This window comes from Sceloporus occidentalis, unplaced genomic scaffold (genome assembly GCF_023333645.1).
Source record: "Sceloporus occidentalis isolate IW3139 unplaced genomic scaffold, rSceOcc1.0.p SCAF_361, whole genome shotgun sequence".
NCBI lineage: Eukaryota > Metazoa > Chordata > Lepidosauria > Squamata > Phrynosomatidae > Sceloporus > Sceloporus occidentalis.
The window spans coordinates 296,661-321,182 of record NW_028317341.1 but is presented as its reverse complement, the minus strand read 5'-3'; the positions used below and the strand labels follow the sequence as shown (position 1 = coordinate 321,182).

Sequence of the window (24,522 nt, the reverse complement as noted above, 5' to 3'; positions counted from 1 at the left end):
GCACATTAAAGAGAGATGGGCAGTCCCGCATCACTACCGGACACTAATATATATATATATATATATATATATATATATTATACAGGTCAGCCCTGGCCGAGAATGGAGAGAGTATTACGAACTTCTGGAGCTCCTAAGGATCCCAGCTCAACAAGACCAAGTGCTGCCTCAATAGAAAACTGTCTTTGAGTTTATAAATGTGTATGAAATATATATATATATATATATATATTATATATCATACACACACAAATGGGGAGGGCTGGAAGGCTTTGAGCCTCTCTTATTATTTTCACCCTCCCATATCTGAAATGTTGTTTAAGTGCCACCCAGACAGCCTCCACTGGTTATTCATGGTCAACCAAAGAAGCTTCCTTTCCTGGTTCTTTTAGGGTGCAGCAAAATGGTGTCACACGAAACTACAACCACGGTGATTGACTTTCATGGGACCACAGTGTGCACCAATATGCAGCCAAAGATTCTTTGATTATTGTTCACCATGATGCACTAAATGGATTTCAAAGAACTGTTCTTGGGTTGAATGGATGAACGAGGATGGCAGCCAGAACGCTCCTGGGTTGTCCAAGTTATCAAGATGGCACCTGTCCGCTTCTCTTCAGGTCATAAGAGCCTGCCAGGAGGGCAGGTAGGAACAGGGCCATTTGCACTCCACAAGCATGTACTACCCCTCAGACTTCCTGGTCCTCGAAGACCTCAAGAAAGAGTGGTGGGAAGAGCTCTGTGGGGCACTCAACTTTCATATGCAGGAAGCGGCTGGCGTGACAGGCCCCAATCATGCGGAGGTCCGTCACCTTCATCAGGAGCTTAGGCCAGAAGTGAGGAATGTTGTGTTTGCGATGATTAATGTAGTGTTCAAAGGCGAGGAGGTACGTCTCCTGACATTTCTCTATCTTATCCGTGCAGATCAAACCCGTACGGTCTGGGGAAGAGAGACACAGAGTAAGATGCAGAGAAAGTATCTAGAGATACTATTCAGATACTAGTAGAGATACTAGACAGTCAACAGCCTTCCCGTTTAATCACAAGCTGCGTTTACCTGAGGACATGAGCAGGACAGCTTGCAGCAGCGCAACCTCGGTATCATCGAGGTTGAATGCAGCGAGAGACCTCCCAAGGTCAAAGATGGCATCAGAGACCACACCAAGACCTCCGTTCTTCAGCTGTTCGCGCTTCACGGCCATCTCCCCGCTCAGCGTCAGGGTCTCACTGTCTGGGTCATAACGCACAGCTGCACGCAGAGACATGATCTCCATACAACATCCTTTCAACAGGATGATCTGGTCTTCACAGGGCAGCTGTAGGTAGAGGGACACGGGGTTGGAGGTGGATATACTGCGTAGCAAGATGATTACAAACGCAGAAAACATTGTATTTATTACAATTTCTAAAATGTAGAAACATGGAACATAAAAAAATAATTAAAGGGGCAGTCTAATGCCCCACCCCAAAGGACGCATATAAAAGTAATTTGTAAGCACTTCAATATTTGTTCATTGAAAAATTAAAACTTAACTATTGAAGATTCTGCAGCTCTAGAGCAGTTAAACGCACCTACTCTGCCTTCACTCACTCACGGCTTGAGTGGCCCTTTAACACATTAAGCCCATGTGGTTTGACTTTCAGTGTTTTTTTTAGAAACATATACAGCGCTTGAAAGTATCACAGCAAAAGCAGGCAACTTTGATAGAATTTGTGGTCCGATTCCTTCTCTGATGAGATTTTTAAATCAGCTGACATTTTACTTACTGTAATCGCTCAGATTACGCAAAGCAAAATGGGAAGCTCTGCGGTGGACATTATGAAATGTCAACTGAAACAGTCATCTAAAAAAGTTACTCATTTCCGAATTCAAGGTTTGGAAACAGAACCGAGTCGTCATTAAAGATTCGGGCACAAGATTTTGTGAGGTTCTAAGAATAGTTTTGTCAACCACATGGAAGGCGTACAGAGCAGGTATGGACCTGAGCACCTACTGCTAAGAAGCTGGAGTAAGTATGGACGATGGTGTCCACCTGGCAGAGTCCGTGATTGTCTATGGAACTAAGGGCAAGATAGAAAAGCGTGAGGGCAACAGTGTATGTGGAATCAAGTAAACCGTATCGGGTGCCTCAAAAAAAGTAGCCAATTGTGGTCAATTTGTGTAAAGGTTTCTTGAAAGCACTGAGCGGAAAGATCATTAAGAGGTAAACTTGTTGGCAATAAATAGAATGAGAATAGATTGTGTGATGTGAAGGAATCAGGAGAGGCGTGAAGGAGGGAAAAAAGTGAGAGATGAAAGGAGGGGCACTCTGTGTGAACGGCATATATAAGTGTAGGTGTTACGAATAAGGATACAAATTCTAGGTATAGGGATAACAGGAACAATGTATCAATTGGATTAAGATGCTTTGTTTGCTTAAAATAATAAGTAATGTCGATAATCTTGACCCCTGGAGCAGGAAAGGGGAGGATGACACTGCGCGTAATGATGGATTCGTCAAATGGAGGAATGGGCCATTTCTTGGCCAGCAGGGTCATTCACAAGACTAACATCCTTACAGTAAGAGAGAAAGTGACATTGCGACGGGGAAGGAAAAACCGACGACCATGAAACAGAGAAGCAGAGTGTGGGACAAAGAAGAATGTTGGATGTCAGAAGTAGGAGAACATCGTGTCGGAGATTCGGGATATGAGGACACAGGGTAAAAACGGTGAGGGATGTTCGGTGCAGACGTTGTGAATTTAAGGTAGGAATATTTAGTGTATTAGCCCCACGATTTTAAAGAAGACACCAACATAAAGATGAGGACTTACATTCAGTGTAGGACAGATGGTATGGGCTTTTAGTGTATGATGGAGGCTACACCTCATGGTGGTATAGGAGTAATAACAGCAACAAGGCTTACACTTACCTCTGAGAACATGGGTAGTTTCTTGGCGAAGTCCACCACTCGAGTAATTGCTGGGGTGATTATTTTGGTGAACTCGCTGAACGCCTCCAAGTCAACTTTATCACCATCCGGCATGGAGGCCATTGGCGACTGGCCAATGTCATCAGGCTGTGATAAGAAAGAAAGAACAAGAGGAAAACATAAGTGTCAGGGAATAGAAAATGAGACTGAAATTGAACCTGGATTCATACAAACAATGTGTATTCCTGAATGAAGAAGAGACCTAAGTTGTCTCGAAAGCTAGCACTCCAATAAAAAGGTATCATCTTGACGCTACTGGTTTCCAGTATTTCTGCAGTTCCTCCGAGGGTTCAGCAGAGGGTGCCGTTCAACAAGGCAGAAGAGCGGATGGGAAAACAGAGCGTGTCCTTTCCACGTGATGGGGAGGAGGAGAGGCAGCATGAGACGGAGGGAGGGAAGGGGCGGCTGCTCCCAGCTGCTTCTATCCTTCTCTGACAAAATATACATGCCTGCGTCACCCAGAGGCCTGAGTCCTATACTGGTTTAAAAAGTGCGAAACCCCCCCCCCCAGTGACCATAATTATCAAATCTCGTCATTACGTCTGACGCGCATGCAGCAGATCCACCTATTTTGAACATCAGAACTCGCATTTAGATATTAGATGTATACTCGGCCCTCTATACACTGTAATCAGGTCCACATTCTAGAATGATATAGACTTCGCTGCAGACATAGCAACTGCACAGAGAGGAAGGCATCGGAAAGCAACTGAAAGAACACATGCAGGTAGCTGATAGAATGTCTTGAAACATACGAACATTCGCACAGAGAAACAAACCACATTTACTTGCAAAACAGGAAATTGAAGACAGGTACCAGGGTAAACCCAAGGTAACAAGTAAAAGAAGGTCCGAGAGAGGAGAGAAAAAAGAGGCGAGATAAGAGGAAAAAAAAAAGAGGCGAGATAAGAGAAAAAAAAAAAAGGAGAGAGGACAGAAAAAAAGAGGAGAGAGGACAGAAAAAAAAAAAAGAGGAGAGGGGAAAGAAAAAAAAGAGGAGAGGGGAAAGAAAAAAAAGAGGAGAGAGGAGCGAAATCTACCAGGATGTACATTTACACAAAGACATAGGTATCAAAACTCACTGCTGTGCAAACAGATGAGTGCGCGTTTCGCTGCTACACTCAGGTGCCAGAATGCACGGGTACACAGAGTCTGATGCCAAAAAGCAAAGCTCAGACGCCAGAAACAACAGCTACGCAGGCAAACGATGAGCAGTCACAAGGTGTTGGGCACCGTAATGGAGAACTCACCCTTATAGAAAGAAACCCGACCGGGTAATGGAGTGCCACCTGCATTATCTACAAACACACAGATCCCAGCAGAGAGAGGGCCGGTAACGGGATATACCGATGAAAGGAGATTTCCTAATATAAGTGGCATATGGGGCCGTTTTCAGCTAGACTGTTAAAAATCTCTATTAACCCTATCACGCATCTCAAAGAGCTGCTCCTTTTCTATTGAGGTATGGCTGGCCCTGCTGATCCACCTTGATAACCCATTGAAAACAGATGGCATCCGGACGGGTTGGAAATCAAAGGAAGAGAAGCCAAACATAGCAACGGGATACATGACGGTTACCGATCAATGGTTACACCAGCAGCCCACCTCCCTTTATAACACATACTGGCACAATAACGCATCACACAACCAGAAAGCAGGACTGGAGCATCGCAGAAGGACGACATGCTCAAGAACTTCGTTCTCAAACTGTGCACCCCGCGATGATACAAAGTGAGTAAACCCCCTGCTCTATGGCTAGTGGGGATTAACAGATGTTGCTCAATCTCTACCAGGTCGCAATCTCACCATGTGCACAGAATGTCTGCTTAAAGAAGTAGCAAACGCTCCACGCTCACAGTAGGCTGTGCCCAGATACTGTGCCCACGGCACCCTCTGGCCAGAGCTGGCTTGGAGCTACAGGTCTGCTCTGTGACGTAAAAAAGCTGCTTCCAACTCCTTCCGTACGTCTCTTATCTCCTGCTCTCCCAAGCCCTCCTGTTGCTTTCTACTCCCTGCCATCTCACCAAGAACTTTCTCCTCTGCTTCCAGTGGCTGCCCTGCGCGTTCGTGCTTCGGTGAGCCTCCGTCACTATGCGTATTAATTCCCACTCCTCGCTGCTCGGCTCAGGACGCTGCTGTAATGTCTTGATCATCTCCTCCTTTCGCCGCCGTTCCCGATTCTCCTCGATCAGTTTCCGCTTGGCTACCCGCTTGGAATCATCCAGGACAACTGGCAAGGATGTGAAAGGGACAAATCAGAGAGTAATACAGAGTGGGAAGGAGAGAAGTCAAATAAAGCGAGGCTGGTTAGGCCTCTCGATTATATACATATAGGACCTTGATGACTAGTTAAATGCTGCATATATTGTGATGCTGTAAACCCCGGGGAGATGGTTTGTTTGGCATTTGGGTGCAGGTGCCAGATATATAGGTCCCTTGGGTGGAGTAATCTGAGAGCAGGGTGGGCCAATGATATATAGCTCTCCTCCATAAAGTCCCAGTGCTTCCCAAGCCCTTCTTCTCCCTTCTCATACTCACGATCCATTGCCATGCCCACTGCGATACATTTCTTGAAGCGGCAGAGCTGGCATTGATTTCGGGTGATTTTGTCAATGATGCAACATCCATCATATTTGCAGGAGTAGGAGGGATGCAGGTTCTTCTGGATTGTGCGACGAAAGAAGCCCTGCACGAAAAAAAAAAAAAAAAGAGTAAAGCAATCCAGTGAGCGCAACGGAAAGATCTCACGGCAGAACCACGTCCTACAGCCTGACCCAACACGCAATGGTTTGGCCCATAGAAGACCTCTGTCCAACTCGCCCCCGTCCATTTATTTTTTAAACCTCTGTTTAAACTCATGCGCCCCTGGGACTTGCGTTGTCACATCCCAACTGCACATTTGCACCAACCTATTCTCGAACGTGTTTCTCCTCTCCTACCATCTCCTTCTTATTGTGTCACGCAATTCACCTAACGCGGCTCTCCTACATGTTGTGTTGTGGGATATTGTAAGATAACAGCCAAGAGGAAGAGAAGAGCGGCGGCCGACCCCGTCTGTTGGGAACTCACCTTGCAACCCTCGCAGGTGATACATCTGTAGTGGTATCCTGTGGCCTTGTCGCTGCACACCACGCACGGCTCATCTTTGTCCAGGTAGCTAGGGATATACCCTGCAGAGAGCAGAGATACCGAGCTGTCACCTGTGTCACCGGGTGAAAGGAGGGACACAGTCTCATTCAGGTCCTTGTCACAAAAAGCAGAGTGCGGCTAGGAACAGACTTAGTGTCTTAAAGCTCCCGGCGGTATATTAATAAGACAGTACATTGCACATACAAAGGATGAGTACACAAACACAATATGAACACAACATGCAAACACATAAGAAATGCAAAGCATTCAGAAGGCATCGCACACGTATGCACCGGCGGGGCGAGGAGGTCGGGCCCTTACATGTAACCGGAGGCACAGAGAGCGCAGTATGCAGACACCAGACACACAAAGACAGTTCAGTGCGTGATGGGTAATTATTGTGTCTCTTTCTCTTGCCATTTAGGAAGCAATTATTTTGTATAACAGAGCTTCTGTTTGAACACAACACATGGAGGGTGGGCAGGGAAAAAAAGTGAGAGGGAGAATAGTGAGCAGGGTGAGAGGGAAGGCAAGGAGCGGGGTGGGAAAAAGCATAAAGGGCAGGATGCGAGAGGGGTTAGAGGTCTGGGTATGAGAATGGAGGGTGGGGAGAGGCTCTGGACTGGATGCAAGGGGCATGTGTAGGAAGGGGTCAAGGGAATTGCCTGGATGGGGACGAAGGGTGCCAAAGCAGTGGCCACAGGCCAACAGAGTGTGATTGAGAGTGCGCATGGTGGGGTGAAGCAGGGGAATGGTGGGGGACATCCTCTGCTCGGGTATCCAGGCTGGAGTGTAAGAGCAAAATAATGACATTTCTTCTCCTAAATCACAAAAGTGAAGCAAAAAATAAGAAAATGAAATGTCATGAATACATCAGGTGTTACGACAGCATATTACACATACGGGGCCAAAATCCAACAGAGACAGCCTATTCCGAGCAGACTGCACACATGGGGCGGGGGGGTCTAAACATGCAATGTATGCACAAATAGGAGGAGTCATAAGAGCTACAGGGATGCGTTATATGGCGTAATAGGAGGAGTTATAGAGAGGTTATATGATGTAATAAGAGCTATAGGGAGGGGTTATATGAGTAATGGGAGGAGTTATAGGGAAGGGTTATATGGTGTAATAGAAGGGGTCATAGGGAGGGCTTATATGAATAGGAGGCGTTATATAGAGGGGTTATATGAGTAATGGGAGGAGTTATATGACACAATAGAAGGAGGTAAACAGAGGGTATATATGGCGTTATGGGAGGAGCTGTGTAGAGATGTAGGATGGGATTCTATAGAGAGGGGTTATATAGATCAGTACTCTGTGCCTACCTGACATGCCGCTTTTCCCCATGCATTGACTGTTCTTTCTTTTTCGCTTCCCATCCGGCCACCTAATAACACGAAAAGGAATATTAGATTCGGTGTGAGAAAGGAGGACATGATTGGCAGAAGAGAAACGAAGACACTTTCTACTCCACATCGCTGCGAGGGAAGCGAGGGCCGCCTAGGACGCGGCGTGTTATCGTTCCTCACATTAGGGGCCGTGTGCTCACGGGCAAAAACGTTTACACCAATAGAACGTGGCCACTTTGATGATCACGCCCAGACTACGGCTCTTCGCTAAGGCCGACCTATGACACGGAGCGACGCTCTGCAGAAAACATGATGCTATAAACCCAGGAAACCATATTGTATAATATCACATGAATGCACCAACACTACCCAGAATTCCCTGTACCTACAGAACCAGCGAGCAGTCCAGCGTGGAAATGGTTAAAAGACTGGACCTACATTGAGCAGATCTGACGGGGCATCCGTCTTATGCAAGTCATAAGAGTTAATAAGAGCGTTCGGTTTTAATTAACCGTTTCAGCGCTGGACTGTTCACCTTAGAGGGAACGCTGCCTCCCACCGCAGTAGCTTTCTATTTCGTGTCTCTAGGACCCGACAGGAACAATAACCCCCCCCCCCTCCCCCAGGCGGCGTTTTAATATCGGAGGGACTGAATGAATGAGCTCCGTGGCGCTCCCTTTGCACGTGTCGGATCCTGACTTGCCATTCCATGTGAGTAAAGCCCGGGCCGGGATCTCGTAATTCCACCCCTCACATTTCCTGTGACACCATCGCTGACACTTTGGGGGGTCTATTCACTAAAGGCAGAGCTGGCAGGAGAGTTTTGGTTCCATCTCCCTCTCGTTTGGGAGAAATCTCTTTAAACTATACATTATTCGGGGCTTTGTTGGCCTTCGTAACATACAGAGAAGTCAAGCAGTAGAAATCACCCTCTATTGCAAGCTAAAAACTCTCTCTTTAGTGAATAAAACTCCATGTCTTATAAATCTTAAAGGTCGCATCTTTTTCCATAACCCGATTTATTCACTAAAACTACCTAGAACTTGCGCTTTTTGTTTTTGAGTCATTTAAAATATTCATCTCGAGATCACTAAGATTCTTTGAAGATCTCTCCTTTCTCCAAATCTATCCCCTGTATCTGTGGAAGATAACAAAAACGGGGAGGAATAATCATGCAGATCCTAGAACTTATTGCATATTCGAGTGTATAAGCGGAATATTCTTATTCGGTGTACTGTGCCGTAAGACGCAGGATTTGGGAAATATGTATATTTTGCGTGTCATCGTTATGTGTCACCCGGCGCGGGGATCACAGTAGACACTCCCGCGTTTCCTACGCCGTGCTCACGTTAAGGTTATCTGCTCGTTAAACCCGCTCTGTTTGGTTCTGATTTGCACAAAATTTCAAAAGGCAGGAATGTTATTTTTGGATGTCCGTGCAGGATGCTGATCGGAAGAAAAGTCCAAGCCGGTTCTGCCATAAACAACTCTGATTTCCACCAGATGAGGGGGAAAAAAAATCCAACCAGAGAAAAATTTGGGACAGATGATGGGTGGGAAAGAAGCTCATATGGAGAGATCCTACCCATTAACCCTGTACGCTAAAACGTGGCTGTACATGGGAAACGAGAGTAAAAAATGCGAGAAGGAATGCATATGAAAAAGGGAGACAATCTAAAGAAACTGAACAGGAGAGAGTTAGGAGGCGACCGGGAGAGAGTCAGGAGGCGACCGGGAGAGAGTCAGGAAGAGACCGGGAGAGAGTCAGGAGGCGACCGGGAGAGAGCCAGGAGGTGACCGGGAGAGAGCCAGGAGGCGACCGGGAGAGAGCCAGGAGGCGACCGGGAGAGAGCCAGGAGGAGACCGGGAGAGAGCCAGGAGGAGACCGGGAGAGAGCCAGGAGGAGACCGGGAGAGAGCCAGGAGGAGACCGGGAGAGAGCCAGGAGGAGACCGGGAGAGAGCCAGGAGGAGACCGGGAGAGAGCCAGGAGGAGACCGGGAGAGAGCCAGGAGGCGACCGGGAGAGAGCCAGGAGGCGACCGGGAGAGAGCCAGGAGGCGACCGGGAGAGCGGTAATGGAGCAATGCGTAGGAAGTGAGAAGCGATAAGGGAGAAGGGAGAATGATAAGTTCCAGAACAGGTTTGTCCGAAAGGCTTTTGATCACTTATTATACATTTACGAATAAAATGCTTTAACTGCAGCCCGGGCAGCTTATACCGTATTTGCTCGATTATAAGACGAGGTTTTTTTCAGAGCAAATGCTCTGAAAAATACCCCTCGTCTTCTAATCGGGGTCGTCTTCTAATCAGACCTCAAATAGAGGTCTGATTATGAGACTAAGATCCAGATCCGCTGCAGCCGGAAGGAGGTGTGGCTAGCAGCGGGGGTTGTCTGCGTCCGTCGCGGATACCTTCCCCGACTGTCAGAGATCAGAGTTCCCCCCACCGGTGCGGGGAACTCTGATCTCTGACAGCCGGGGAAGGTATCCGCGACGGACGCAGACAAACCCCCGCTGCTAGCCACACCTCCTTCTGGCTGCAGCGGAAGGAGACGTCAACCCGCTGCCCCGGCAATACAGCAGGAAATTAGAAAGCACCGGTAAGTGTGTGTGTGTGTGCGCGTGTGTGTGTGTTAAATGGGGACATAGGGCATTTCTGGAATGCCTTATACCCCTATATGCCACTCTGGCACTTAGGGGGTTAAAAGGCATATTATGGGGCAGAGTGGCATATAGGGAGGTATAAGGCATTTCAGGAGGCAGAGTGGCGTTAAGGGGGCATTTAATAGAGCACTCTGCCTCCTGAAATGCCTTATACCTCCCTATATGCCACTCTGCCCCATAATATGCCTTTTAACCCCCTAAATGCCAGAGTGGCATATAGGGGTATAAGGCATTTCTGGAGGCAGAGTGGCACATAGGGGGTCAAAAGGCATACCATGGGGCACAGTGGCATATAGGGGGTTACAAGGCATATCATGGGCCACAGTGCCATATTGGTGTGGCAAGCCTGGGGGCAGATGTGCGTAACTGGGGGACAGGTTGGAAAATACAAGGAAATAAAAACAAAAAAAATATTTTTCTCAATCATAGCTTTTATTTAAAAAAATAGTTTACATGAATTAGCATTTACTGGTAAAACTTTTTTCCTTTAGGGTCGTCTTATATTCAGGCTTTTTCTTTTTTTCCTAAGTTAATATTCAGATTTTGGGGGGTCGTCTTATAATCAGGGTCGTCTTATAATCGAGCAAATACGGTACTTCTGCAGTAAGAGTGAAAAACGGTATCTTCTTCTCACAAACACCTATGAGCAGCCGGCCGTTTCCTTCCGCAGCGTCACTCCTCATACGAACCAATGCACCGCACGTGGACCTCTGTCGCAATCAGCATCTGTTGCTCCCGGCAACCGCCTCTTAGCAACACAATTAGACGACCACAGAGAGAAGTGACATGGCAATCGTTACTCATCATGTCTGGAACGGCGGATATATAGATATTATATACGTCGTATATGAGCCGGGCTGTCTCGTCGTTATATTCTTCTAACGCTGACGTTACCCTTCATGCAGACGATTTAACGTCACCAAAAACGGTCCCACGGCCTCGGGTGCCATACAGACGTACGCGGGACGCCTAGAGGGGCAGACATGCAGGTGCTGCGGTGAGAAGCAGGTCTCTGCAGTTATGCGGAAGTCGCATAATATGTGGCAGGGCGCGGTTCCGGTGAAAGGCCCTGCTTTTCATAAAGATAAACATTATATACATTAGCTCAGTCATACATACCATACCAAAGGTTGCACGGGGTAAGGCAAACTTTTTTATTGTTCTCCTAAAGATAAAAGTCTATGTGGGATTGCAGGCACCTCCTGTCTGCCTCGCAGGTTCAGGTTCTACCTGTCTCACCCAAAGGCTGTAGGTCTCGTAGCTTTCTAACGCCTGTCTCACCCAAAGGCTGTAGAACTCATAGCCTTCTAACTTCTGTCTCACCCAAAGGCTGTAGAACTCATAGCCTTCTAACTTCTGTCTCACCCAAAGGCTGTAGAACTCATAGCCTTCTAACTTCTGTCTCACCCAAAGGCTGTAGGTCTCATAGCTTTCTTGTGCCTGTCTCACCCAAAGACTGTAGGACTCATAGATTTCTTGTGCCTGTCTCACCCAACGGCTGTAGGCCTCATAGATTTCTTGTGCCTGTCTCACCCAACGGCTGTAGGCCTCATAGATTTCTTGTGCCTGTCTCACCCAACGGCTGTAGGCCTCATAGATTTCTTGTGCCTGTCTCACCCAACGGCTGTAGGCCTCATAGCCTTCTAATGTCTGTCTCACCCAAAGGCTGTAGGTCTCATAGCCTTCCAACGTCTGTCTCACCTAAAGGTCAGCCAGCAGTGGGACAGACGTAGGGTCACACGGTTCACACATACGGAAGGGGCAGAATCCAAGCCGCCTGATTCCCCGCAGTGAGTGGAACTGACTTCATTTCTTACATTTTGTTTCTGAGATTTTCCAGATGTCTCGGCGTTCAGGAGTTCAGAACTTGAAAGATCCTCAATTCCCGCTACAAAATCCAAACACCCTGCAAAGTGAAAGGACTCTGGCTATGGGCTTTATTCACTAAACAGGCAGATCTCGGAGGAGTTTGCAGGAACGTTGCAGTTTCATCTCCCACGTTTCACTATGCAACAGGAAGAGCCAACCCTGGAGAAGTTCTCCTTCAGCTCGCCCTGCATAATGCATAGATAGATCAATAGGGTTTCTTAAAGGCTTCCTCTGTGAATGATCCATGCATTGTGCATTGCCGGATCAGGCTGCTGGTAGCCAGTTGAGGCTGCTGGTATGTACCAGAGTGAAGTTACCAAGATGACGTACCTGCTTTACCCAATAAACCCCATATGATTCACAGGCTTTTTCTGTAGAGTACACCCTTCGCGGGGAGGGAATTGCTGCACTTGCCCAGTGTCTGGGCAGTTATCTCCAGTCCCTGCGTGAGGACGGCATGGTTGAAAGGTACCGTCCCATGTCTGCTCAGGTAAAGACACAAGCCCCGGACCATGGCTGCTGTGTAATCTTGCCGACTGAGGAATCATAGACACGTTATGCTGACATCTAAGTCACTATGTCCACATCCACCAACCTCATGTTCTAAAACTTGCAGCAGAAGAGCCAGACCACAATGTCGTTCAAAGTACATTAACTCTTTCTGGAGCCTCATGTCAAGACAAGAGGAAGTTCCTCTTCCTTCAGCACTTCAGTGGTTAATTCGCAGGTGGAGTACTCCTTGAAGCCGAATATATGTAGAATTCCCCCCTCTGTCCGCCTCTCCCTCTCCTTAGGTCCCCCCACCCAGGGGTAAAGTACATGCTGTACCAGACAGGGGCCTGGGCAATTTGCCAGCTCCTGAGGTCTTCCCAGTTCATGGCTCCCAGCCAAGGCCTGCATCCTGACACCTGAAATACCCCCCCTGTGACAGGGAGGGGACAAACAGGAGAGAAGCAGGGGCTGTCACGGGACACAGGGCCTGGGGATAAACATCCGCCTCCTGCTTGACCTCAAAGGCAAACAGTCATCGGCGCCTTCTCCACACTCTCTCATGCTATTAGACTGTCAGCTCTGGGTACCAGAGCAGATAACAGGAAGAACACAGCTACCCTTATATGCAGTCAGATCTTCCAACGTTCACACGGTCATCCAACTTGTGACTTTCTATCTATACTGCGTGAGTCACGGCGATGTATGTTCGTTATTTTCCATGTACCCCGTCTAATTGGGGAATTAATCTGGAAGCGCTTTCAAATCAAATTATCGCATTACATCCCTAGAAACACGCAGAACTAGTCAGGTGCGTTGGGACTGTACTTTGGACAGTCGGCAGGCACAACAACCCAAGAACGAGCGCAAGCCTGATCATGATCAAGCAGACATGGCACACGATCACATCACACAGCGCTCTCCCAAAACAGGCACACATGCCACACGCATACACGCCTTGCACACATGAGTCATGCAATCAAAATCTCTCCAATGCGGGATTAACAAACACACAAAACAAACATTAACGATAGCGCGGCCGCCTGTACATACCCGTCCGACCTTCACTCCCAAACCTCCTTACTTGTCATGATTACACGCAGAACACACAACCTCATCACACACACACTGCTGTGGCGGCCATCGTCCTGGGTGAGTTGCCACGTGATCGCTGAAAACCCCCATGTAACATATAGTCACGTATGTACACATGGAGTACAATGCTTTCACCTGCTGGATAAAAGTTAACATGTGCTGTTCGGAACACGCATGAACAATTTGAGCATACATTAATCTAAACACAAAGGCATGCGTAATACTGATGTATAATAACGGGGGTCTTCTTTAAAACGGGATTAGCCAACTAGATTGCGATCCGATTCGTCTACAGAGGACACGGGCCGATCGACAATTAACTTAGTTTTGTACACAGAAGAAAACTTCGACACATCATGCATGTCCCTGGCATGTTATCAGGGAGCAGACACGCATGGGCTCATACGATAAGGTGTAGGTCTGACGTACAGGCATCTCTTCCCAGAATACATCATCCATACCGTGTATTCCAGTGCAAATCAATAGCAGAATTACGCAGTGCAGGGGGAGGAGTTATACATCGTAATAGGAGGAGTTATAAAGTAATGGGAGGGGTTATAGATATAAATACACAGGCGAGACGGGCCAACTAACTCTTAGCGACTGTTAAATGTCTAAATAAGGGAAATGTACAGGAAGGAAATCGTAAGAAGACTCAGAGACAGACAGGTTTAGACGGTGTTTTAAGAAGTGACATTTGCAGAAACGAGACCGTTACGGAATATGTGAAGTGCAGATATCCTTTTTCTTTGCCGCTTTGGTAATTTACTTCCAAAAATCTCATTAGCAAGCAGTTTCCTTTCACGCGATTCACGCGGGTGCTAATACCCAGGAGTACATTGTCTCCGCGGGCGGGCGAGCGCTCACCCACCCCTGCCACTGACGTAGCTGCAGGATGAGGATCGTCACTGGCACAGGATCCCGATTTATATGTAAGCGAGGGATTTCCCCTCTCGCACAAACACACGCGCTGCCAAGCTTGTGTTTTTACAGATTACAGGGCAGCGGCGATGCCAGCCTCCTCCTCTCACACAGCCCCGTATCGTGACATGCCACAAACGCGGCCGCGTGACCCGGAAACGCAGCGGCAGTTTCTGCCTGGATCGCAGGGCGTTAATTAGATGTTCTTGTTCAGCAGAGATAGCAGCGTATTTAATTAGTGCTTCAGTTTCAGTTGAGTTTGCACATCATGGAGTTAATTTGATGCCAAATGCATTTTAATAAACCCCTCACTGGAACTTTATACCATCTCCCTTCCTGATCTATACACACCTTCTGTTCCATGATCAAAATGTTTATTATATTGGTTGCTATGGCAATAAGACCACTTTTAAAACTTTGCATCAGAATTGCAACCCAAGGCGGTGAGCGAGACATCAGTATTGGGAAAACTTAAGGAACCGTTACCGAAAGAAAGAATTGTCTGGAGTGTAATGACTTCCCATATTGATTTACCGCAGGAGGGCTATGTCAGACACCTCTAGTTTTTACTATTGTTCCGATAATTCTCTTTTTACAGTAGTATAAAGAGAGACTATTTCAGGGCAGCAGACGTCTAAGATTTTGGTAAATCAATAGTTATTCTTCCAAACCGTTAACTAATACATACAACGCGATGCTTGGGGTAATACACAAGGTGAGCGGAAAAGTCATTTTCTGAAGGAAAGGTGAAAATGTGGCAGAATGAAACGGAGAACATTTGGACAACGGGCAGTCTATCGGCCGAGTGTTTTGGGAAACAAGGATCGGAGATGGATACCGAGTATCACCATACCTGGCAACTTTCAGGGTTTTGCCCCAATCTCAATGTGAAGGTGCAGCTTCTCAGGGTCACACTGCTGTGATCTTAAACATCCCAAGAGATGATTTGGCTACCAGTATGTTGCAGGTGACTCAATTAAGTGTATGGTTACATAATGGCAAGTCGATGCTTTAATGATGGCCACTATTAGAGCCTTTTGGCGAGTTGCTACATAGAATCTTCATGATGGGCTATTAAAGGGTAAATTATGTCTCATCTCATATAGAAAGTTCCCAGGTCTGGTTTGCACTATATACCGAGCCGATGGAGCAAAGTATTCTATTTCCATTCTTCAGGCTTCCGTGACCATGGCAGAAGGAGTTATGTGTTCAGTAGTTTAGTACAGATACCCAGCGTTGCTGTGCATTGTGCCAGCGGTGAATGTGTTAATGTACAGTATATATGGTATAATTAGAAGCAGGAATAGGGTCGCAGTCCTACTCGCTGGAGGAGACGTAGTTCCTTGATACGGGAGTCGAGACAACTTGGTATGCTAGCAACAAGAGAGGAGATTGCTCTGAATCCTAACACACTACTCGGTAACGGGAGGAGAGTCTGGAATCGCCGTAACCTCTTGGGAAACGGTTTCGATTTCCAATATAAAAAGGAACTTTAACATCCAAATATTGTGATGGACCTAAGTGTGAAGAAATTATGAGACAAAAAGAAGCTTTAAATCTAAATTAGAGGAGGCAAGACCACCGGAGAGGCATTACTGTGACATTAACGGTGTCATTTTAGTTGCCAAAACACACACAAGTCCTCTCCTCTGCCCACACTCCCTGGCACTACTCCCTTGCCATGCGCTGGCAGTGGCTGCACAAAAGGCATCTTGTACACTGAGAATGCGGGAAAAACCACATTTGGGCGTAAAATCTGTTTGTATGCATTTGACATGTATAAACAGTGATGCTTCATAGGCAAACACATGTAAATCTGAAAGTTTGTGTGCAAACAGAGCCAGTTTGGTTACTATGGTTTAAATCACCGTAGACACGTCTTTGTATATGTTATGTTGTATGCATATATAATATATACATCTACATGTTCATCTGTTACATGTGGCACTAATCAGCCTATCCGAGGGCCACATGATATATACCGCATGTTCCCAAAACGCCGTGAGCTTTCAGCCTGAAGAACAAAGGAATTCCAAAAGCAGAACCAGAACTTGCAGAATGTGTGAGAGACAAACGTCCAGGGAACTTTAGAGATATATCCATTAAATACAGAAGACAACCAGTCAGATGAAAGACTCTCCAAAAAAACACAAAGCTACAGTAAGTGCCAATTGGTATCGTCAACCTACAAGGGGGTGGTAGAAACTCCCAAGAGCTCCTCCAGAAGTTCTCAAAGGGGCATCTAAGAAACAATACCTAGGGTTATACATGAGTCAGGGAAGATGTACCACTAAAGGTGAGACTAATGGGATACCTTACCTGTGAGCCTACAATAGCAGTACTCAAAGTGGGTTATGTATAAAACTGGCTTTCATGCATGGACCTTCAAAGTGGTCTTACCACCATAGTGACCAAAGCCTGGACCATCCCATGGATTGTTATGTGATAAGACCCCTTTTCATACTTTGCATTATACTCCATTTCCACACAGACCAATAAAAACATTCCTGGTCAATACTGGCCAAGCACTTCAACATGTGGCATTACCCCCTTATTTAAACTTTGTTTAAATAGCAAATTTATGTTTTTTTATCTTAAAATTGTTTATTCCATTGTGCTAATTACCTCACGCTTGCATTTAAATTATTTTTGATTTCACTATTTCAGACTTTTTTGTTGAATCACTGACTCCCCTTACCCAGTGCTCAGTACATTGCGATGCTGTGGGAGGTAGTTTGTAACGGAGGTCTCCAACTATAGGAACAGGGCAACATTCATGGAAACCTACAGGAGAATCCCCAATCGTGGAGATCTAGAATAGTATAAATAAAATGTGTAAGTGAAAGCTGCTCTCAGTAAAAAGTCTTGGATGCTATTTCAGATGCCACCAAGATAGGTATGGAAAAACCTGCTTATCGATACCAGAGAAAGCCATCTCCAAACAAATTACTCAAAGACCATCCTTGGATGCTTCAAGGACTGGTGGAGATCAGGGTTTGGCGCCAAATGTTGGATCTGGAATTTTCACTTCTCTCAGATTATTTCTAATCCCATATAAGTGTTTATATCCTACTCCATCTAAGATTCTCTCTCTCTTCTTACCCCCCCCAACTCACCGAGTTGAGGGACTGAGCAGTTGCAGGCTCACAGCTGAGATGAAGCAGGTCCACCACTTGGGGCTCAAGAGAAGCAACCTTGCCACAGAGTTGCGTGCTGTTTTTAGAATGATCTTTGCGCACACATCCCTTCCTGGGAAGGTCCCTGTGCCAGAGATTAGCTTTGGCAGGCTCGCTGCTAATACGTCTACGACCTGGCATTGAGATCTAAAAACAAACAAACTTTATAGGCAAAAATCTCAATTCTCCGTGGTGGTTATTCGTTTTGTAAACGGCCTTGGTTGCGGAATGTTATGAAATTCAGAAACCTTTGTTTTGCATGAAATCCTTCGGACCAAAAGGCTTTACCAAAGGTATTTTGTTTTTATACACATTACATAACCCTTTCTGCCGTGAACTCAATATCGGATGACTAAGGTCGCATTGAGCTGGCGCTAAGATGCTGCCTCAGTGTCCCTGGCACATGAACGGTTAAAGTTCACCTCCAGGTGTGTAGTTTCTGTACAGAGTCCAAAGATAACCAATAACAAGTTTTAACTCCTGAAAGATCAGCAAAAACCAGTTGGTACCAACAAGTCCTATTGCAATATGTAAACTCGCATAACTAGATTTATGCTCAAACAGCCAAAATAGCGTCCCTACTCTTGATATGCCGCTTTGGGTGCCGCCAGTGGAAAAGAATAGTTGCCATTCTTGAAGCTTGTGGCCAAGTTCCACAGCGTGTCACCAGAATAAACAATAATAACTTGTGAGACCTCACCTAGAATACCCTGTGGGTCAAAGCTCCACAACCTGATTCTGTAACCCTTCTTGTTGCTGCATACGAAACTTCCCTGTTCCTATAAAACACCCGGGAAGAACCGATCCGATCACTCCCTTACCGGAGCCAGCGCTGCTGTATCATTATGACATAATAATGCAAGACTGGAAATTTCCACTAGTTCACCATTATGTGACCAGTATGAAAAGGCACCAATTGCAAATTTTCCACATCTAAAAAGCTGGAGGGCACTTAAAGAGATGTTTGAACAGGGAAAGTCACCCAAAATATCACCAATGACGACGACGACGACAGCCTCCAGGTCTGCAGAAAAGGAGCGTTAATTGGAACAAAATGAGTTAAAGATCAGGCTTTTGTCGGAGATTGGTATTGTATGCCGCACCATATTCAATGCTCAAGGAGGAACATTTTTCTCCACGGGGGACTTCATCTTTCCTTAGACGTCGGTAAAAATACTTTGGCCCGGCGATCTGTTTCACATTGCTTTGTAGATCCTCAGAGCTAATAATTAGTTTGCAGATTATAATGTTCTATATTGTCACATTATGACAACGAGAAATAATCACTTAGAGAGAGTATGAAAAGAGAAGAATTGTAAAGTCTCTACCGATTCCTCGCTTAAATGTCCCCTAAAAGTTCACCTTTTCATTAAATTCTGGGAAAATTGCGATAGAAACCTTTATCCGAGTATTCTTAGATATTCTGCCTGCTAAACTAAAGCCAATAAACTGGGGATCATTCACTAAACTCAGAAACAATTCATCTCATATCAGTCCTGCAGAGCTCCGCAGTCTTCTTAACGTCTGTCCCAAAGCTCTCCCAGTTCTTCTAGGACTCTCTTCACCTTCTGCGGCAGTATGTGTTAACTTATAGAAATGCTAGTCGACAATTTAAAGGTTATTGTTTTATTCTTCATGTCTTGATAGCACAATGGAAACTGCTGGCACTCTACAAATAAAATCTATTATAATAACATAAAAAGATACGGCATGCATGGGATTGGCTACTGCTGCTCCCATTGAATGCAAGTTCTACTGAGCATGTGCATGAAATGTACTGACGAACGCTTCCTGTTTTCAGTGGAGGCAGCAGGGGGAGGAGTTACGCGAGACGGAAGTCACGTTTTCTAACAAAACGCACTGGTATCCATGCCCAAGCGGACACAGTACTCCAGGACACCCCACAGGGCACAATTGCCTCCTGCCCGCCTTACCAGCCCCCCTCCTTGTCCATTTGCCCCTTTTTCTAGAGATGGCACTTCATAATGCATTGTTAACGCAACGAGATTCATTCCTTCATCCCCCGACGGCTCCCTGAACTCTGCTGTTTTGTAATGTTTATAACGAACGCACGTGGATTACACACAAACAAAAATATTGTTATACTTTATACTTCCTGGGGAAAGAGATTGCTGCCACGAGTAATTATACGTAGTATGTCACACTGTTTCGATTATTAACAAACATAACAGAGGCGTTACTTCATTGTCCCAACGTTCAGCATTAATACGTTCATTCATTAAAGCTACTTCTTGTTTGTCAATCCGTGTAAATGAATGAGAAGTATCTAAACGTTTGCCAACATCTGTCGCAAAAGCCTTTAACGAGTATGATATCCTGAACCCCCCCTTACAAAACTGCCTGAACCAATCAGCAACCAGAGAGATAACGTAGGGGGAGATAACTTTATGCGTTTTAGCCAATTGTATTTATCAGGACCACCTACCTTGTACTTCTGTTTTTCATTAGGGTTATTGTTTAGAAGAGATTTAGTTTCAAAGTTTACGTTGTGGAAGCTGAAATTATCTCCCATCTCCTCGCTCTATCCTTACAAAGGCTGCCTGAACCAATCAGCAACAGGACAGATTATTTTAATGGGGAGGAATAATCTGAGAAAAGCATGTTAATATGGCTGCTCCCGAAGGAAGGCACATTAGGTGCATATTACTGTTATTACATGGGTTTATTTACTGTGCTGACCTGTCAAATAATGAATTTAGTCTGTTTTAAATATATAACGATCTTTCAACTTATCTGTTTGGCCTCATCTATTATTTTGGGAGGGGTTAATTATTAAAAAACATCGTTGCGCAAAATTGCATGAATGGAATGCTGTTATTTCACTTGCTGTAATTGCCATTGGTACGGGACGGGCTGACTCATCGCGGCTGCGTTGGCCAGAGACGAGACAGTCTTGGCAGAAACTCGGGTGCTTTTAAAGGGGAAAGAGTAACCTGGATGGAGTCCAGTCATTTAAAGGGGGAGACGTCACATCAAAGCTTTTACCATAACTTCACTTACTAAAGCTACTTCCAGCTGGTGGCTTGGGCCAGCATTATAGACTCATACTATACACCTACTATAGAAGAATGTATGTTAAAGTACCCTGTGAGTAACCTTAACCCTTAAATAAACACTAATCTACCACAGAAGCAGCCAATCAGTGGCAGGAAAGAGCTTTTTTTAAAGTTAATGGCAGCACATGGGGGTCCGAATAGTCCCCGGCACGCATCGCTGCCCGAAGCAGCTCTGGAGTCGACTGGAGGTAACTAAATCACAAGCATGGAGATGTTGGCCGGACACATCTCCTGCAAGGCATTTAACGGCGGTGGGGGGAAAGGGGCAAACGCATAGTCACATTCTGTAGAATCCCTCCACGTATTTACAAAAACAGACAACGTGAACAAAGAGGCCATGCAGCTATCATATGAATTAAAGGGCATGACACGTGGAGTGTCTGAGAATTTTCCATATTTGATTTGTTTAATATTTTACCCTTTGGGGATCTCTTGGGGATCACTATAAGTCAAATGGTGGATCCAGACGTGGACCTCCTTACTCTCTCATGCCTAGAGCAATTGTGCCCCACTGATGAGGCCAATGAAGGCCAAAACATACATCTGGGGTAGTTGGGTTCCCCCATGTAGGGGATATTTACCTCACGTTTCGGTTCTGGAATGCCCTTGTGGACTGATATGATGGTGGACAGTGAGAACTTGAGACCTCCCAAGCGAGATGCACCTTAGGACAGGCTATGAAGCGGCTGTCCATTCTTGGTTGAGCATCTCATATTTGTCTTGCTTGAGATCGCTGTTTAATTCACATGAAGGACTATAAAAATTTAGAATTAGGTTGTAGATCAGTGTTAAATCACCTAAATCCATGAGTTGAAATTTCCCACTTTGGTTTTGTGAACTGAGACAAGCAAACTGTTTAGAGGCGGCCATTTTGTTTTCTAGAACAAACAGGAATGCCAGCGTTGTCTGGAACTAATGATGTATGATTTAGGGGTGTGGCCAATGAAATAGCACCTGACTGTCAAATTTGAAATTTTTCCCTCTTAATTTACTGCTGCAATAAGTTTGAAAACATCTCTACTTGTGAGAAGCTTCAAGAAAATCTTTCAAAATGTGACTGCTTGTTTTATAACGATGATTTGTGAAAGTAGCACAAACAATTGTAGTAATTATCATCTATTTATATCCCTGGCTCGAGGCGGATATACACCTTTTTTAATGTTTAGTTTTTAGTGTATATTTCTACATAACATGCATATTATTGTAATTTGTAGATGAAAAATCTAGATCTACATCAGGACATTTAAAAATACATTAACCTCGTTAATTTTGTGGATGACTCAATAGAAAAAGCAACAGCAAATTCTGTTATGTAAGCGATGAAGTTCTACTCACACGCCATGCTTAATTGTAGACAACAGCCTAATTAATCACAGGAAAAAGCGTTTTATAAAGCCATAATAGTATCGATGAAATCTGTGTAGATGATGCATAAAGGTCTAGTTTATTCATAGGAAATCTTGCTTTCTGTCTGTTTAAAATCATCTTGTCTGTCTGCATCACAAAGTTCTTGACATCTGTGAACCCCAGTGACTAGGTGTATCCACCCTTATCCTATGCCTGACCTAAGGCAGCAACCTCAATCCCCTCCGCCTTATTGGTTGAAAAATACCCCTCATCTTATAATAATCGAGGTTGTCTTATAATCGGACCTCAAATAGAAGCCCCAGTGGAAGTTCTGCCAGAGAGGAGGATTCAGGTCCCCTGTGGCGCTGCGGGGATCCTCCCCTCTGGCAGCCGATGACACCCTGCGCTTCCGTCCGCCACTTCCGCTGTAGCTTCTATGATGGAGCACATGACCATCTGCTGCTCAGTCTTAGAAGCCCCGGCGGAAGTGTTGCCTTTTAATGAAATCTATGGAGGCTGTGCTGAGCCGGGACAGTGTCCATAACATCAATAGCGTGGTTGGGGAGATCAAAAAATTCCCACTGAAACCCTTAAGCTAGACATGGACACACTATGGTACTATGTGACTAAACAGAACAATAGTGGTCTACCAACGGCCCATGTGACAATACAAAGAATAACGGAGAGCCATCTTGGACCCATGCGACTACACAGAATAACAAAGGTCTACCGCCAGCCTATGGGACTAGACACAGAATAATGGAGAGCTGCATTGGACCCATGTGACTACAGAGAATAACACAGGGCTACCACAGAACCACATCACTAGACAAAGAATAATGGAGAGCCGCATCAAACCCAGATGACTACAACCAGAATAACGGAGAAATACAGTGGATACACATCGTCCGACCCACACAAATAGACATGAGAATATTGATTATCTATTGATGATAATGAAAAATACACCGGATCCACTAGGTTAACACCCATTAATGCAGAAGCCCATCCAACCCATTACTTGCACAAACCAGGCATCACGCAACTTTATATGTGGTAATGGAAAACCAACATGGCTGCAAGCATGACCACTTGGGAACTACACAAGACCTACGTAAAAAAAAAAAAAAAACTTCTTAGTCAAGAATTGCAATTAAAAATAAGACTCCAAAGGGTGAATTTAAGGTAGTTATGCTCTATGTGGGTCACTAGGAGTCAACAGGTAGAGTAAGGAATGCGACGTGGCGTAACACAAGGGGTAAATTGTCATGGACGGTGAGCATATATAGAGCACATGCCCTTAAAGGAATGATATAAAAATGCGGTGAGGAAGGAATTCACTGATACGGAGAAAAGGGAGGTGCTGAGACATATGGGTTTAATTTGGGATTACAGAGCCTTCAGCGAGTTTACGCATAGTCTCGTAATTGTTACATGAGTCTATAGGTTATTTCCAAAGGGCTAAATATTATCTGATTAATTGGGCTGTCCCACCTACGCTACTGAATTTATCACTTTTGTAACTAATTGCAGAATTAGAATAATTCCTAGTACGTCTAAATGCCCAGATTCAAGACAGAAATAATTATTTACTGATAAGCGTTGGGCAATAATCATACACAACCTGCGGACTGGAAGTAAAGATGGCTGAACCTATGGTATACATATCACATATATCACATTTACATTCTTTATTATATTACATAAGATTACACAAAGCGTTAGTGATTTGTTTTTACATTAAAATATTTGAATATTGTACGTGGCTTGCAATTAAGGCAACGGTCAGCCTAGTAAAGGTGGCAGATGCATCAAGAAAAACATGGGGGACAAACCAATTTGGAATGGGGATTGGCAGAACGAGTGGAGTGTTTGGAAAGGTCACAGAAGACTTGATGGGCAGACTAAGAACTAAGCCAACAGGAGGGGGGGGGAGCCACTATGGCGATATTGACGGTCCTTACCTTTTTTCATCTGGCTCTGACAAGCAGTCCAGCCCGCTAAGATTCTGGTCCATTCAACGTAATTCCATCCAGAACCAATCAGAAGAGACCAAGGTGGGCTCCGCCCCCAGCTGCCCAAGGGTCATGGGGTAGATGGTTTACATGGAGATTACGCCTGCCGAAGGTAGAACATTCCCTCTTCAGACAGAGGGGGGGCGAGCAGGTGAGAAAAGTACCTTTCACAATGAGAGCCACTAAACAAGAAGGAAACAGGAGAAAAGTTCAGCAAGTAAACAACTTAACAGTGCAAAAGCAACAAATACATATTCATTATATACACACACAATAAATGCAAAGGCATTAACCCACTAGTGTGTGTGTGTACGTGTATGGATATACACACATACTTTACACCCTTTTAAATGCTGTAACAATTTGTTGTGTCTCAGACTTTCAATGAGAAATGCAAGTCTCCACTCCCCTGATTTA

General features: G+C 45.3%; 1 protein-coding gene across 1 annotated transcript; it reads right to left on the bottom strand.

Moving 5' to 3' along the window:
• Positions 1–689: 689 nt before the first annotated feature.
• Positions 690–24,103, bottom strand: LOC149273657 (thyroid hormone receptor alpha-A). Its single transcript, XM_089506064.1, has 8 exons — positions 24,055–24,103; positions 7,430–7,491; positions 6,042–6,142; positions 5,511–5,658; positions 4,997–5,202; positions 2,913–3,059; positions 1,058–1,316; positions 690–940 (listed from the first exon to the last, which is right to left on the bottom strand). Exons 2-8 carry the CDS (start codon positions 7,449–7,451, stop codon positions 690–692), a joined length of 1,134 nt encoding a protein of 377 aa, XP_089362190.1. The 5' UTR covers positions 7,452–7,491; positions 24,055–24,103.
• Between the last annotated feature and the right edge of the window lie 419 nt (positions 24,104–24,522).